A 16,809-nucleotide genomic window follows, 5' to 3' on the forward strand; every position below is an offset into this window, starting at 1 on the left:
GTTCCGAAGTGCAAACGTTGCCAAGATTTTGGTCATACCCAAAAATACTGCAACCGAGAGTTTACTTGTGTAAAGTGCGAAGGAAAACATGCAACTAAAAATTGTCTTATGAGCAAAGATCAGAAAACAAAATGTGTGAACTGCAACGGTAATCACCCGGCAAGCTATAGAGGCTGCCCAGTTGCAAAAATCCATCTGCTAGAGACAAACCCAAAAACACAGAAAATACCATACTAAGAAGGAACCGCCTAAAAAGGCTGTTCAAATTAAAAGCGATGAAAAGAAAGCCTATTCTCAAATTGTTGAAATATTAAATTCATCAAAAAAGGGCGAAAAAGATTGAAATTTTTGGTGTCAAATTATTTTAAAACACACGCTTACATTGACTTAACACAATCAGTCTACGATAAGATTAAAAATCTTAAACAATTCACATAATCATCTCAAACATATTTTTATCTAAAATCAAACCAATCAAATTAAAACTTTGCCCTATTCATAATGTCGTCGTCGCGTTAATAGGAAATCAAATATACATAATTAAAACATTTAATATAAAAATCCATATACATATTAAGTATCATTTAGGTACCTAAACACGTAAATTAACTTTTTATTTGAATGTTTACCTATCACTATAGTTTAATTAAAAAACAAGAATTAAAACTGCTTTGCTATGCTTTTACTAGTTTCGGATGCTGGGCTACATTAAATTTTTAAGTAGTGTTTTCGAGATCTCGTCATGTAAAAGTGATAAGCAAATTTTTCACTTCTTATTTTTAAATAATTATTATTAAATTTATTGATTTCAAAATAGTTTTTAAGTCTTTGCGAATGTATTTTTACTCTTCGATAATTCGTTTATAATTGTCTAATAATTAAAAAACTAATTATTTTGGATTTATCCAATCTTAATCTTTCAATTAAATGAGATACAAAACCATTGAAATACGTAGTTCAAAATAACCTACTACGGCGTGGTGTTTCGAAGTATGTGCTCGGTTTAATTTATTTTATATTTGTACGTTTTAATCTTAAGAAAATGATGTATTAATCACAACAAAACTATACACACAAAAACTTCATTAGCGGAAATGTTATTATTAAAACTAACTCTAACTGTATCATGAATTCATATGACCAATAATTTTATATATCGAGCATCTGAACAAATGTTTTAAAAATATATTAACATAAATATTGACATTAATAAGTTTTCTAAATTCATTAAAAAAAGATATGTATAGACAAAGATGATTCAATCAAGCAAACTTAAATTTTTTAAAATGCAAATTATATACATAAGTATATGCCTACGAGTATATAGGAATAATTTATCAATAATCTGTTTATCATTTATCATACAAATTATTTCGTTTAATAATAATATGTTGACTTCAAAAGTTAGATAATTTGAAGAAAAAAAATCAAACTGATAGAAGGAAATACAATAATTGAAAAATATTTGTTTTGAAATATTGTTAAATGAGGTGAATGATTTAAAATTTTGTATAGTGTTTGTTTTTATGTTCAAAAGGAAGTTTTATCATTTCACATTTAAATTTGTTTAATAATTTCTTTTGGAATATTCATTTCGTACAAAATAACGTACAAAGATATGATAATTATTCATTAGGCTTATAGTTTTGAAGTTCTTGATAATAGAATTTGATATTGGAGAGTTTGTTTTGTTTGCTTAACAACGTCAGATAAGAATTGACATTTGCCGCCATTTGCAAAAATCATATGAACAGAATTTAAAAGAACTCATTGCTAAAGGATTTGTAATTTTTTTTTAAATACTCGTATGTAGTGATTTATAAGATATTCTAAATTAGTAATAATTTTCTTTTTTGTTTTTACTAAGTCCCTTTTATTAAAAATGGTGCATCTGAACAGGTCTTAACAGTGTCAGTTCCTTAAAAAAAAAACAATGCAAACAAACCTAACTCTAGTTAATGATTCAATTAATTTGAAATGTCAGAAATTTAGAATTCTTATGGACAAACTACTAAAAGTTGGAGAAGATATTTGGTGATTGTGAGATAAAAATAAGTTATATTTAAAAATTGGTAAGTTAAGTTACTTTAGTAATATGTCTTTTACATTTTACTAAAACTTTGAAAATGTTCGCGATACTTTCACCAGAGAGGTTGATGAATTTGTTTGCGGAGGAGCAATTTCTTTATCAGTATGAAAGAAAATTAGTTGCTAAAAGTGTTTTTGAAAAAATGTAAATCTTAAATATGATTTTGCTTGCAATTTTTATCTGTAATTGAAATATGTATTTTTTCAAGCTTGAATATTTATTGAAAAAAGCTGTAATATGTCTGATTTACACTTAGGTATGTGTTTTTAAAGAAATCTATATACTTCAGTTTGTGTGTTCACGTGTGGAACGGAAATCGTTAATTGTTTTGAGAGACTTACAAATTGAATTTTGGGTTTAATGACATGTTCAAAGAAACCGTATGAATTGAATTATGTTGACACTTGAAAGTGAGGCAGAAATTCTTATTTTCTTAAGTTGGAATGAGATTACAATGATTAAACGTCAAATGAATAAATGTGAACTGTCAAATATAAAATAAATAAGGTTGTATAACTCTTTTTTGTATTAGGGTGATACTGTATGGAAGGGTGTTATTTTATAGTTATAAAAGTATCGTATTTTTCTGTTATTAGTTATTTTTTAAAATGGAATTCCATGCATAATATACTACTTCAGAATCTAGTGTTGCGAAGTAAGTCTTAATCTAATTTCCTGCACTTAAATTAGACTATCATATAAAAAATAAGAAGAACTCAAAACAACATAAATTATTATCATTTCAACAACAGATCATAAAGATGCTGGTACAGCATCAGACAGAGCCTAGTGTCTGATGTGTGGCAAAGTAATACTTTAGATTTTAACCCAAGTGCGGATGCACAATTCGATTTGAAGCTGTCACTATTCGCGCAGTCCCGCACCATATCTCCATGTTCCAGAAACAGAAAAACATAAAACAAAATGTGTGGTGTGTGCAACACGCAATCATCATCAACTACTTTCTTGTTTTCTGTTAAATTATGTGTGGGTGTTGTCGTGCAACACTCTGACTGAAAAAATCTCTTTTTATCAATTACTTCCTGTTCAATTGGTCGCATGTGTCAACTTAATTAGAGCGCGCCGCCACCAACACGCTTCTTAATTGACAGAAAAAATAGCCTGTACAGCCAGCGCAGCGCAAGTGCTTGTGGATGGCATGGCGATGGATGGCGGCGCGTTCTGCTGATGGTAATCTTATCGCCTTACTAAAGAGAACATAGTGTAAGAACATTCTATGTTTTATTGGTTTATTAAATCACCCTTGCACCATATTCATCATCAAATGTATGTAAGTTTAACAGGCTTAATTAATCTGGAAGAAAAATCCGCGCAGAATCGCACAAGTTCGAAAGCACTTCGAAGTTTGAGCTTCGTGCGGAAAAACAAAACAAACAGAAAAAAAAGAACATCCGTTTTTAATTGTATGTATTTTTTGAAATATTTTTATTATTAAATCTGCTATCCGTATTTTTCCGGATTAGAGGATTTCGTTTACAACAATTTCATCAGTTCACAATGACTTTGAATTAATTTCCTATTCTAACTACGGGCTGTTACGATAAGAGAACTATTTACAATAGAACTGTCTTAAAAAGAAGGAGAGAGCTTTACCAGTACTGTTATTTGTTTTGTTTTTTCATACAAAAGCTGTTGGTTTTCTTTTTGTTTTTCGTTTCGTTTATAATAATTAAATGTCAACAAATAAATTAATAATTAAGTTAAGATACTAAACTAGAAGATTTATGAACTATGTATTTACACAACAAGGAATATCTGGTGGTGACAGAGTGCGGCGCCACTGGGAGCGTCTATCGGGTGCGCAGCAGCAACTGTCATCACGGGATAAGTGTTTGCAGTCTCAACTATTACGAGAAACAACTGTAACTGGCTTGTAGATGGGGCCCTGTGGTACCGTCGGCGAAACCGGCGCTGAGGGGCTGGTTTGGCCGTGATGTGTGGAAAGCTGCAGGGGCTGGAGGTGAGCGTTTTGTTGCTGCTGTTGCTGTTGTTGCTGCTGCTGCTGTCGTTGGTGGGCTGCAACTGCTGCGGCGGCTGCGTGCTGCTGCAGAAGCTGCTGATATTGCAGGCGTTGATAGAGTTCGGCAGAGGACGGAAGTGAAGGCGCTGGCGCGCCACTTTGGTGAGAGGGTGAGGAGAGAAGTCGTTCCATGTTAGCTGGGAACCCGGCATTCGAACCCATCCCAGGAGGGACGCCCGCTCCGCCGAAGGACATTGGCAGCGAAAGTCCGGGTGATTTTGGTACGAAGGGATTATATCGACTGTACATGCTGGCTAGAAGTGATGGGGCGGATGCTGCTGCCGCTGCTGCGGCAGGGTATAAGAATTGCCCGAATTGGGGATAGCCAAGCCCAGGGAACATGGGGCCAATGAGCGAGCGTTTGAATGCAGCTAATCGCGATCTAGACGCTGCAGTTGTGCGCCTACGCAGCTTTCCGGTTGATCCTCCAATGAAAACGTCTTCTGCCGACGGATCAAGCATCCAGTAGTTTCCCTTGCCGGGATCATCGTAATGGCGGGGGACCTTCACAAAACACTTATTCAAGCTGAGGTTGTGTCTGATGGAGTTCTGCCAGCCTTGCTTGTTGTCCCTGTAGTAGGGAAAATTTGTCATAATATACTCATAGATGCCGTTAAGCGTGAGTCGCTTTTCCTGGCTCTGTCTGATCGCCATCATGATCAGGGCATTGTAGCTGTATGGAGGCTTCTCGTTGCCCTTTTTGTCAGTTGTGGAATCGCTTGGTTTATCATCGCCATCCTTCTCGTTATCCCCGCCGTCGTTCTGCTGACTGCTCACACTTCCCTCGCTCCCGTCAATGGGTGGTGGAGGTGACATACTCGTCACGTCTAAATCGGATTCGATGTCGGATAAATCCTGCTCTTCAGAGCCCAAAGGCGATCCAGGGCAGTGCTCTGGAGTCGGAGTGTGCCGATCCATTTCGCCGCGATTACTTTCGACAGTCTCGGGTAATATCGAGTTGATCGAGAAGCTCGACTTGAGGTGAGGCGTCCGGGCCATACTAAAAATTGGGGTATGCGGAAGTTCAGTTTGTTGATGATGGTGAAAAGAATGCGTTTGATGGTGAATCGGTGTAGCTTGAATACCGTCAATTTTCACCATTGTCATGGGTGGTTGTCAAGTAGAATCTATTTTTCTTGTTCAACACTTCTTTTTTTTTCGTTTCACAGTTAAATCATTTATTTTGACACTCTATAATCCAATTGGAGAATTGTTTGAAAACACTAGCTCTAGCATATGTTATGATTTAAGATGAATACTGGATTAATATCACATATCGCGTTCAGGGGGATGGTGGCCGATCGAGAAAAACTCAGAAAGCGTTCGCGACCAATTCGTTCTGAATAATTTCGTAGACTAAACTGGATTGATGTGGTGCCGGTCGCGCAACGGTGTTCGATTGTGACAGTTCGAGTGGAGAGTTTGTGAAACCACTCCTTGGATTGCAGCCAATGAAATGTGTTCAAAATCTCTCCATTTATGGAGAGTCTCTGAAAATAGGCGTTACTTGTAGTCTTTGCGCAAAAGCGGGTTTTCTTCTTTATCTTTCCCTTCACCCAAACTCGATGAGATATTGTGCCGATGTATTTGATACTCTGGGGCTCTGCTGACTACCTGGATTGAAAGGATAGGAAGGTAGGTATACCGCAATGTTTCTGTTTGTTGTTCTTGCGGGGCTGCTTCTAGTTCTACAACAGTTCGGCAAGTTGTCAGCTCACGTTGGCGTACAAATGTTTTCCAATGTTCTGATCTTTTGTGATGCGTGTGTACTGTAAATTATTGTCGAGAGTTTACAAACTGACTGTTCCGACGACAGTATTTTAGGTATACATAGGAGTAGATAGCAATGCGATGGCGATGGCGGTGATGGTGGTAGGTGGTGGTAGTTTACAATATTTTATAGAGAGGGTGCTGCTTGCGTTGAGCAATCGAATACAAGCAGAAAACACAGCTACTGTGTGTGGAAGTGGATACTTGTTTCTGGTGGTTGTTGGTTGTTGTTGAGCCAACTTATCGGGTATCCCTGCACTGCGACAGTGGGTGGCTATTGTCATGAACGTAGCAGAATTTTGTTAAATAGAGTTTGGTTAGGGGGAATAAATCATTTGCCACAAATTGTTATTGATTAAATAAATCCATTTTTTAAGTGTAGATATTTTGATGTCTCATGTGTGTATGACAGTGACAGTTCTACAAGTTTTTTTTGACACTTCGAATTTAGTTTTGTTTCATTATGACCTTTAACGAAACATTGAGAACATTTCTAACAGAAATGTCAATTTGTGTATTTTCGACAATAAAGTTTCTTTGAAATCAAACAAGTTTTTTTTAGCCTGTGTTCACATCAGGATCTTTTGAAGTTACGTCTCATAATTGTTTTTCATTTCTATTTTATAGTTGAAAAGAGACAAGAATGTACGGAAAACATATTTACTTGTTTTTATAAATAATTGGAAGCTGGATAAATGATAAATTGTCAAAAAAGGCCTTTTCAAAAAAAGTGCAACCTGAACACTGTCCGAGACATTTAAGCCGACAACTAAATTTATTTGAACTGTGAAAAATGTTTTGTATAGTATTATTTACAGCCAACTTCAAAATTAGGAACAAAAGGTGTTTTCAACACAGTAGACAAATTTGGAATTTACAATTCAAAAATTTCATTTAACGATTCGAATTTGTTTAAAACCTGCCTGAAATACTAGTGAGAGAAATTTATAACACTTTTGACAATGTTAGGTATTAAGTCTTCAAAACTAGTGTTATGGCTAAACTAGATCATCTGGCTTACTTAGGGTTTTTCAAACATTTGATTTAGATGTCAGTTGAATTAAAATAGTGTGTGAAACAAAATAATTTTATTAACATTTAAATAAAATATCGAAACAATTTAAACTCGAAATCTATGTTAAACTAGATTTGCTATTAAACTATTTTCGAAGAAACTCAATAATATTGGGCTCTTTTTTACAACACTTTTGCCAATGTTAAGTATTGAGTCTCTTCAAAACTAGTTTAATGGATAAACTAGATCACAAACGGTTTAGGATTTTTCAAAAATTAAAGTTAGATGTCAGTTAAATTAAAATAGTGTTGAATAAAAATAAATTTTTTGACATTTAAATAAAATATCGGAACATTTTAAACTCGAAAGTCGAAATCAATGTTGGACTAGATTTGATATTAAAAAGTTTTAGAAGAAACTCAATTATATTGGGCGCTATATAGACATCACTCTTTGGTTTATTTTAAGGTCTGTTTATTCTATAAGGCTTTGCAATAACTGTCAAGTACGTCAAATTGGTATATTTTTTGCCCATATCTGCAAATGTCAACTCTTCTTTTATATACGTCAATTCTTCTGTAACACTTGTCAAACTGTTGTATTTTTTTGAAGAATAATTTTATGAGGGGTAACAACTTTTTGTGTCGGGAAACATGTAAAGTCTCACATTCTGTGTCACTTGTAGACCTCTAGAAAATCACTTCATGTTCATTATCAATTTTGGGAGTATTTCTTTTAATATTATTTTTTGTTAATAAAGTCAAGAGAACCCCATACCAATTCTCATTAGCTACGTCCATGGTATAAATTCAGTGTGAAGCGATACTGCTGTTAAAATGGTGGGGTATGTACTTTGTTGCTGCACCGGAAATCGCCGCTCGCCGGCCGTCGCGACGGATTGTCTATGCAAATGGAAAGCAAAGGTAGAATGGTTAGAGAATGGTTATGAAGATGGAGATGGATATGGATTTGGGTGGAATTGGATGTGGATGTGATGTGTTTGTTTGGTTTTGTTTGGTGGTGCGCGCAACCATTTGACGCTTGTGTACACGAAGCTGCTGTGGTGGGAGTTTAGAAGAGCTGCATCCAATGGATGGAATGTGGAGACTTTTTATGTTTACCTTCGATAGGCTGCCCTTTTTTGGACGATAACAGAATGGCTTAGTGTGTGCGGAGTTTTTTGTTTACAAAATGGCTGTAGTTGCCTCCTCATGTGGTTTTGTTATTGCACTTGCACTTCAAATTGTTTTCATATATATTAATATTATTGTGTTGTGTACTTAGGCACTATTTTTATTTTTATTTTTATTTTCGATGACTGTTCCTCTTTATAATTTGCTTATTTGGCAGTTTTGACCTCTCATAACAGAGAGAAAGAGGGGGTCATAATGCATACCCCAGATAAAAATTAAATTATGAATTATAAACGAACATAAGTCACGTTCGCAAAGTTCAGCCTCGCTGGAGCTCTCTCTCTGTTCAAAACCATAGTACGACTATACTTTAGAGTAGACCCACCAATTAACCTAATCAAATCTAATTACGGCCCAAGTGTTAAGAATGACAATATTTAACCTCTAAGCGGTGGCGTGTCCACACACATAACATAACATAGAGCACATAACATATTATACGGGAAGCACTTTTATGGATATGACTGTAACGACATTTAAAAACGAAAGAAAAATAATAATTGCTCCTCAAGTCAATTCGATTAGAATAAGACCCGTCTAATTCTGTGAATGACTATTTACAGTACATTCTCGAAGTCGTGTCGTAGTCAGTCTTATGGAGTACACTTTCCCGCAATGAATATTCATTATTGTCCGAAACATTTCGTTGAGACGGAGGAAACTCTCTAATTAGTTACATGCATTGAGCAGTGGCCTTTGTTGACCCGTTTTTCAATTAAGACGAATTAAGTGAACTTTTGTGGTCGTTTGATGGCTGGCGTTGGATCTTTGAATGTTTCATTTGATGGTTTCGTTGGATGGTTATAGTTCCATTTCTATAAAATTGATCTGATGTGATGTGATGGTTTTAATGTTGTCCACTATTGTTGTTGATATAATGTGTCCTGAAATAAATCAGAGTTTTCTATAATAGTTCATTCATGAGCCCGCAGATTTTGTTGTTGTCGAAGATGATGATGATGATGCTGACCATCATGATGGTTACACATTCTACTTTAGTTTTATTAATTGATGTGCAAACATAATGGAAACAATTTTGGACAAAATAATTTTGAAGCATGTTCTATTTGAAAATATTCTAGGGGTTTTTAAATAAAATACAAAACAAATTTATTGTTAAAATATTGATTTTTACAATAAATTCTTATAAATAGGTTTTAGAGGAGTTTGAGTGATGATGGTTAGAGGATTTATGACACCGCACACTGATGAGTGTTGTGGCATAAAGTAAATTATTTATTTATAAGAAAGACTCTGGATCATAATTTTCTTTAAATATTAAAAGCGACTTCTGGTTGTTCGTTAAATATTTACATGAAATATTACATATAAGGTCATAAGTTCTTACGAATTGTGTAAAGAGATAAGTTTGGGTATTTTTATTTTGAAAAGTGATCACACTTCAGGGTTCCATAAGTTAAAACGTTGTTAAATGTTGATTGTCATACTTTATATCTGCGAATAAAATGCCTCTAAAATAGTTTTACAGATCTTTAAGTAAATTGGTTTTTGTATAAACTTAAGCTTATACCAATATTTGACAATTTTATTGTTTGCTAGAAAATCAGCAACTGTCGACAATTTTGTGTCTTCAAATTAAAAATTGTCCATTTACACTGTTGGTAGACTTTAGAAAACAAAAAAATAGTTATACTCATTGGAAGACAATTTTCTTGAAAGATGACAGGACATTTATTTTAGAAATGAAAATAGCACGTCGTGCAAAACCAGTATCGGCTTAAAGAATTTAAAGTACGAGATTTTGAATTTTACATTTATTCCTCGCATTTTATCAATGCGTCCAATCCTTTTCAACTTTCTTTGTATAACATTCTTTTTCGTTATTTTACCGGACATTGTTCCATCTTACTTCTTTCCATTTTCGTAGTTTTGAATTTTTTTTTCAAAATTCTGTAATCTTTTGTTGTGATTTCCTGGTCAAAAAAATATCTGCCAATTAAAAATTAAATGATGTTTTTGGCAAGAACATCATCCAATATCCAATTAATGGAAAATCTTCTAAGTATTTGAAAATACAAAAAATTGGGTGCTTATATTTTTCTGTCACTTTTGACAGATAAAATTGGGTTAATTTATTTGCAAAACATTGGAAGACTTCCAATCGCGTATACTAAACTTTAATTTAAATTTTTGGTAAAAGCTACGTTTCAATTCTTTTAATTTTCTTTGTATCGTTTATAGCTAAATATTTACTATGCGATATTACAGGACACGGTCCGAGAGTGTTTAGGTCTATTGCTGAACACGCCTAAACCTAGAATTCACAATGACGTTTGACTAGTTTATTTATATAAAAATAAGTTAGGTGGCGCAACAATCCGTAGAGGACTAGAACAATCTATAGTGACTTACAAATTTCAACCATTTCTGTTTACGTGTCATGTCAGATATGGAGGTAACCTACAATTCTTATGCCGAATCAAAATAAATTCATGGCAAGAACACACTTTTGGAGGATAAACATTTTTTAGGTGGCAGTGGCAAGGATTGAAACCAAGGGTCAAATTAATTGCCTAAAACATAAATTCTTTGACGTTATTTTTTTTCTCTAACAGATTTTGTTCTCTTTAAGAATGTTTCCAATAATTCCATCTTATATGTTGTATAATGGCGTTTCTTCTAACAATCCAAATGAAAAATGCAAATACTTTGCCTCTTTCTAAATATTTGTTTTATTTTTTTAAAAATTAATTAAATTCAAATGTTTAGTGATTCTAATTATATTATATTCTATAATAATAGAAAACAGCTCCTCAGTTGCACCAGAAAGCATTGCACCATTTCTTTTGAAAAACGGCTGGGCTTGTATTTTTAGTCTTTGTGGTCAATTTATGCAAAAAAACACAATATTTTCACAAGCTTTGGAAAACAGCTAAAGTTATACCTATTCCAAAGCCTGGAAAATTTAAAACTTCCACAAAGCAATCGACTAATAAGTTTGTTGAGTAGTCAGCAAAATTTTGTAAAGGATTTTAAAAGAAAAAATATTAGAAATTACTGATCAATTGTACATTATTCCTAATGGACAATATGGGTTTAGAAAATTTCACAGTACTACTCACCAAGTGTTGCGAGTATGCCAGTATCTGAAAAAGAATTGTAAATCAACTGGACTGATTTTGCTAGATATTATAGATATATATAGATACTGAGTGGCATGATAGAATGGTACAGTAACTAGTTTTCTTAGGCTTTCCAACTTATTTAAAACAAATTATTCAAAGTTTCATGTGTGATAGGTGTTTTAGTGTTTATGTTAATAACTGTTCGTCAAATTGTTACCAAGTTGAACATGGTGTTCCACAAGTATCTATATTTGGCCATTCCTTTTCAATATCTATATACGTCCGATATTCCAATGATACTGGAATTTTTTCATCGCATAAATTTGGTCTCAATATAGGGACAAATTTAACCCATTTAATCGATCTAATAACTCAGTATTATTCTAAATGGAAAATAAAAACTAAATGCTGATAAGGTACAAGTTATCTTTTTAGTAGAAGTGGTTTGCTTAGACCAAAAACTTATCTACATAGAACATATTGAAAAAAACGTTAAAGAAAGTTGGTATTTCTATAAAACTACTCTATACCTTTATTAATAGGAAGTTCGGTCCTAGTAACGACAATAAAATAAAAAGTGATTTTTCAGGCAATTCTTTTGTATGGTTGCCAAATATGGGGGAAGTGTGTGGGAAAAAACTGCAGATATCGCGAAATAAATTGCTTAAAATTATGCTTAATCTTCCTTGTTATTATTCTAAAGTGGACTTGCATGCAAGAGCAAATGTTGAAAAAATTTGTAAAAGAATTGAAAAGCTAAATAATTCATTGTTATTGAAATGTGATTTTACTTTACTTATGTATATCCTAACAAACTACTTTAATTTTGTGTTAAAACTTGTAATTTAACTTATCTTGTTTTGTATTACTTATTTTTAATATTAATTACTGATTTATTGTTTATATTTGGTTTTCCTTTTATTTTTCTAAATTGTTAAATTATGTTATTTACTTAAATTGTGATATTAACTTATTCTTTTAATTTGCTTATTTGATTTAATGTTTATTTATTATTTATTTACCTATATGTGAGTTAAACAACTATTTATCTACTTGTTTTTTTATGTATTGTAATCAATTAATTTATTTATTATATATATTTATTTAGTATTTATTATTTTATTTACTTATTTATTTTATGGGCGGCAGTTTATACCCAAAGTATTTGAAGCAGTTGTTCAAAATAAACTTTAAAATTTGGTTAAAAATCATATTTATGTATATTAACATCGGTTTTTGAGTGCTAGATTGACAATAACTTGTTCGAATTTTAGCCCAAGAAATTTCTTTTAGCTGATTTGTGAAAGTGTCAAATTTGGTAGAACTTCAAATTAATACGGTTTCATAGGTTTCAAGCTGGACATAACTAATACGAAAAAATTAGTAATGTGCTTCCAAACAAAATCAACAATTTTTCTGGTGTACCCCAGGGCAGCTACCTTAGACCACTTCTGTTAATTTTTTTCAAAAATGATTTACTTGATTGAATTTTATATTAAAAATACTTATTGTATGCTAAATGGACTATATAATGAATGCAAAAATTTTCAATGATATATGTTTTGTGTAAATAATTAATCGTTTAAAAAGATAATTGAGTCAAAAAGATCTTGTAGTTGTTTTTGATTTAAAAATAAATGTTTCACTTCAAACATACCAAACAATTTCTAAAGCTAATTTTATTTATAATAAGGACTTAATGATTACAAATTTAAATTATCCTTGCACCTTTTAAACTTTAAATTTATGTGTCCGATTTTACTTTCAATATGTTAATATTATTCTTGTATTGCATTAAATGGTTTTGATCTTGTCAAGACATAAGACATATTGAACTTTTTGTAAATAAAATATAATTTACTCCAATCGCTAAAACACGGCTTCTTAAAGTAAGAACTCACATTTTGTTGATTAACGCCCATGTCCCAAATTTGGATCGAAAGTGAATTGAAATCACTTTTCGATTTCGCGTGAAATTAAATTACATGTTCTTCAATTCTATCGATTTCGAAAACTTCGAACTGTCAGAACTGAAGTATTATCCATTTTTATTTTGTTTCTGAAGTAAAATTCTTACAATTTTGAAGATGGGTGGAATATTATTGGCAATTTTAGGTGAACAAAGGAAGCAGAATTGAAGAGAAAAAATTAGAAGACGAATTTTTAGAGACAAATCAAATATATTGGATTCTGACACAGTCTAAAGTCTGTGAAAATTATGTAGAATTGTTATGATAAATAATGTAAATTCTTGATTTCCTCTTTTAAGCTTGTATTGTTATTTTACATTAAGCAAGGATGCTTTTTATATGTTCTAAGGGAAATAGAACCTCTTATAATACCTTCATCGATTCTATCAATTCAAAAATTTGATGCAACCTTCCGGCTTCTAGCAGAAGGAAGCTATCAAAGATCAATTCACAGAAATAAAAAATGTGATTTGTATGCGTTCAAAAAATGTAACAAAAAAATAGAAATACAGAACATCTATTTGCATGTTCGAAAATCCAATTCACAATAACGAACTGTGAACACCCAAATTCACTTTCGCAAAGTGTATTCACAATAAGTGAAATGCAGAACATGGGCATAAGTTTTAAAGTTTAAGAACATTCATTTCTTATGTAACTTTATTGACGAAATAAATCATATACAAATATGTAGACTGATGTTAACTTTCTCAAATTCTCTTTTTAATCTAAAAAACAGCAGAATATTATGTGAAATTGTTCTTCTTTAAGCTTAAGAAGAAGACATTTTAAATTTCTTTAGTTTTACACATTTTTTGACATTTCGTAATATAAGTTTTTGTTTTACAAAAAAACTATTGTCTATACTATTAACTATTGTTTTATTCATCATAAAATCTCCATTCAAGTCATACAAAGAAATTAATAGCATGTTATAAAAATTTACTAAAATATGACATATCATAAATTGTGTAAAGAACTTTAATTGTTTTATGAGCTGTTGTTAATGCAGACCGCATGCCATTTAGTAAAATTCAGGTAAAAACATCGTCTTTTTTTGTGTGCAATTTTTATATATTTTTTCTACCTACCTACTTTATTTAAAAATTCAACAGATTATGTGTGTATTTTTTATATTATGTATTTACATTAATTGCACGTTATTCATAAGTTTTTATAGAAATATTCATTCATCCAATTTTAAGAGAAACTTCGGCTTGCTCTACAGTACTTAACAAATTATGCAAATTAAGTTTGGATTATTTACCTAAGTTGCATAAAGATACTTTTTGTGATTTATCTTCTGAACCTTCTAGATCCTCTTGCAAACTATATCTTGAGTTCATCAGTGAATTAAAAATAGGTTCTTATTTTGGCTTAAGACGCAGTGTTTCAGCGTGAGGTTGAAGTTAAAGTTGAAGCCCAAATTAGCTTCGAATCAACAACATTTTTCGGCAGTTCAAGAGTACTATTAGAACTCACTAACTAAACACAATTTTTAACAAAAGAAAACGTTTTGAAAATGAATATTTATACTAAAAAGTTCTATTTTGAGGACATCGATAGATAAAAATGTAACAAAACGTAAATTTTTGAATATGAAATACAAATAGCTATCATTGAAATCAATCTGGAAAAATGTTTGAAATGTAAATTTAACCGCTTGTTCTTTTGATAAGAAATGCAAATTCTATCGAATTCAATATTACAGTTTTGTCAGAAAAAATGTCGGGTTAATTTCAATCAGGATTTTTTTCAATGATAGCTATAAACGATATTTCAAAATAATGCCAATGATTAGTTTTAATGATGAAACCCAATAAAAGCTATATCTGGCCCCTAAGAAATAAAGACTTAAACAATTTTATCGGTACTTTTTTTGATATCATATCCTTGGAATTTTAAGGTCTTGCAATATGTCAAAAAACTTTCTCAATTGTTCATTCATTTATTTTAGGAATTAATCAACCCGGTCGATTTATAATGAAATATCTAAAAATCAAACTGCTTAAGATTACAAGGTTTCGCTCTATTCTTAGTGAATACCTTCTTCTATTTTTCTGGTTGAAAATTCAAAAACTAATTTAAATGTTTTGCAAATATACCTCGACATGTGGTATTAATTGAACGGAAGCCCATACAAAATTTATTTAATTTGTGCGTGCATTTCTATTGTGTATTGCCAATATGGTTTGCAGTAGTCATAAAATTTTACAACACCTTGTAAAATATTATAAAGAAATAAATAAATTTAAATAACTCTCAAAGGACAACTCCTATGCAAACATGTACTCGTATCTACCTATTAAGATTCTATTTCAATAGGAGAACAAAACATTTTTGATACTTCCTTGCGGATTATCTTTGTTTTAAAAATAAATTTCCACTTATTGTAGTGAAGGCAAAATTCAAAATTTTAGTGCCTTTTTAAATTTGGTCTATTTCGCTGTTAACCCTTTTGGCGCGTTCTGTTCCTTTATAGATATATTTATAAATGAAGAAATTCTACCTTGACCAAATCATTGAAAAGATATGAATGTTATTTACGGAATACCAGGAATTCATCGTTTATTTGGGTAGGCTCAATAGTCGCTTAACCACAGGATTAGCATGTTGCACTAAAAACATTGCTCATGGCTTCTGAATTTTCATTGTTTTGTGCAAACAACCCTTCGTTTGAAACAGTAGCTAAATTTTACAAATTGTCCTCTCCCTCTATGTGTATATATGGATGGTAGTTGTTTTCATATAATAAATATGCACAAGTACCTTCAAAATATTGAAAAAGGACGACACACGGTCAAACTCATAAACGGATTATCTAGTATTCAAAAAAAAAAAGAGTTCTTCGGCAGCGCAAAAGCATTTAACGTGAATGTGAAAAGGGACAAAGTTTCCATTATCACCAGGTAGCGCGGGGCTTAAGCGACGCAAATGCAAACAACACCCACCTATTTCACTATTTCGAGTTTTATGGAAATCTATTTTCCGCACTAATTGCCATCCATATTTATTTATACGAAAGGGCTAAAGATACAGCTACATATAAAGATACAGATGCCGATGCCAAAGTATATATGGAAATATTTCCATGGTTCATAGGGATTGATATTGATTGTTAAATTTAATGAATGGCAAAGGGTAAAACAAGCGGTGCGATGATGATGGACCCTTTTTTGTGTATATGACAGTTCTTGACACCGTGGTGTCCCCATGGGCATCGCATCATCAAAAGGCCTTCGGGTTTTCTTGTGCTTTTTGTTTAACCAGTTTTGCCCACGCTGCAAGCTTTTGCATTTAATTGGTTCAATTTAAAAGAAATCATGCTCTTCAGATATACGAGTTACGAGATTCGAGATACGACTGGCGTTAAATCTAATCCCAGCGTTGGCAAAATAATGAACCAAGTGTGCAGGGGTGTATGAGAGCAGGATATAGTATAAAATGTACTTTCGAGTGTTAATGGCCTATAATAATTTATATGTACGTTGATGCTAGGATAGGACTCACCCCTCAAAACTATAAATGAAATTCTGGGGGTGAGTATGATAATAGTTTTGGGAACTAAAATTCTATGTAGGTGTATATAGTGTACACATATGTAAACATGTTTATATATTTTTGTAATTGTAGAATATAGGATCA

The 16,809-nt window shown here is 32.1% G+C and overlaps 1 protein-coding gene across 1 annotated transcript; it reads right to left on the bottom strand.

The window, feature by feature from the left end:
- Nucleotides 1–3,504: 3,504 nt before the first annotated feature.
- Nucleotides 3,505–5,891, bottom strand: LOC129952092 (fork head domain transcription factor slp2). The gene has a single exon (XM_056064520.1). The coding sequence runs from the start codon at nt 5,235–5,237 to the stop codon at nt 3,951–3,953; it is 1,287 nt and encodes a 428-aa protein (XP_055920495.1). The 5' UTR covers nt 5,238–5,891; the 3' UTR covers nt 3,505–3,950.
- Between the last annotated feature and the right edge of the window lie 10,918 nt (nt 5,892–16,809).

Source organism: Eupeodes corollae, chromosome 3 (genome assembly GCF_945859685.1).
Source record: "Eupeodes corollae chromosome 3, idEupCoro1.1, whole genome shotgun sequence".
NCBI classification, from domain to species: Eukaryota; Metazoa; Arthropoda; class Insecta; order Diptera; family Syrphidae; genus Eupeodes; species Eupeodes corollae.

Excerpts from the sequence above, each read along its gene's own strand:
- LOC129952092 (XM_056064520.1), bottom strand. The coding sequence starts at position 5,237 with ATGACAATGGTGAAAATTGACGGTATTCAAGCTACACCGATTCACCAT.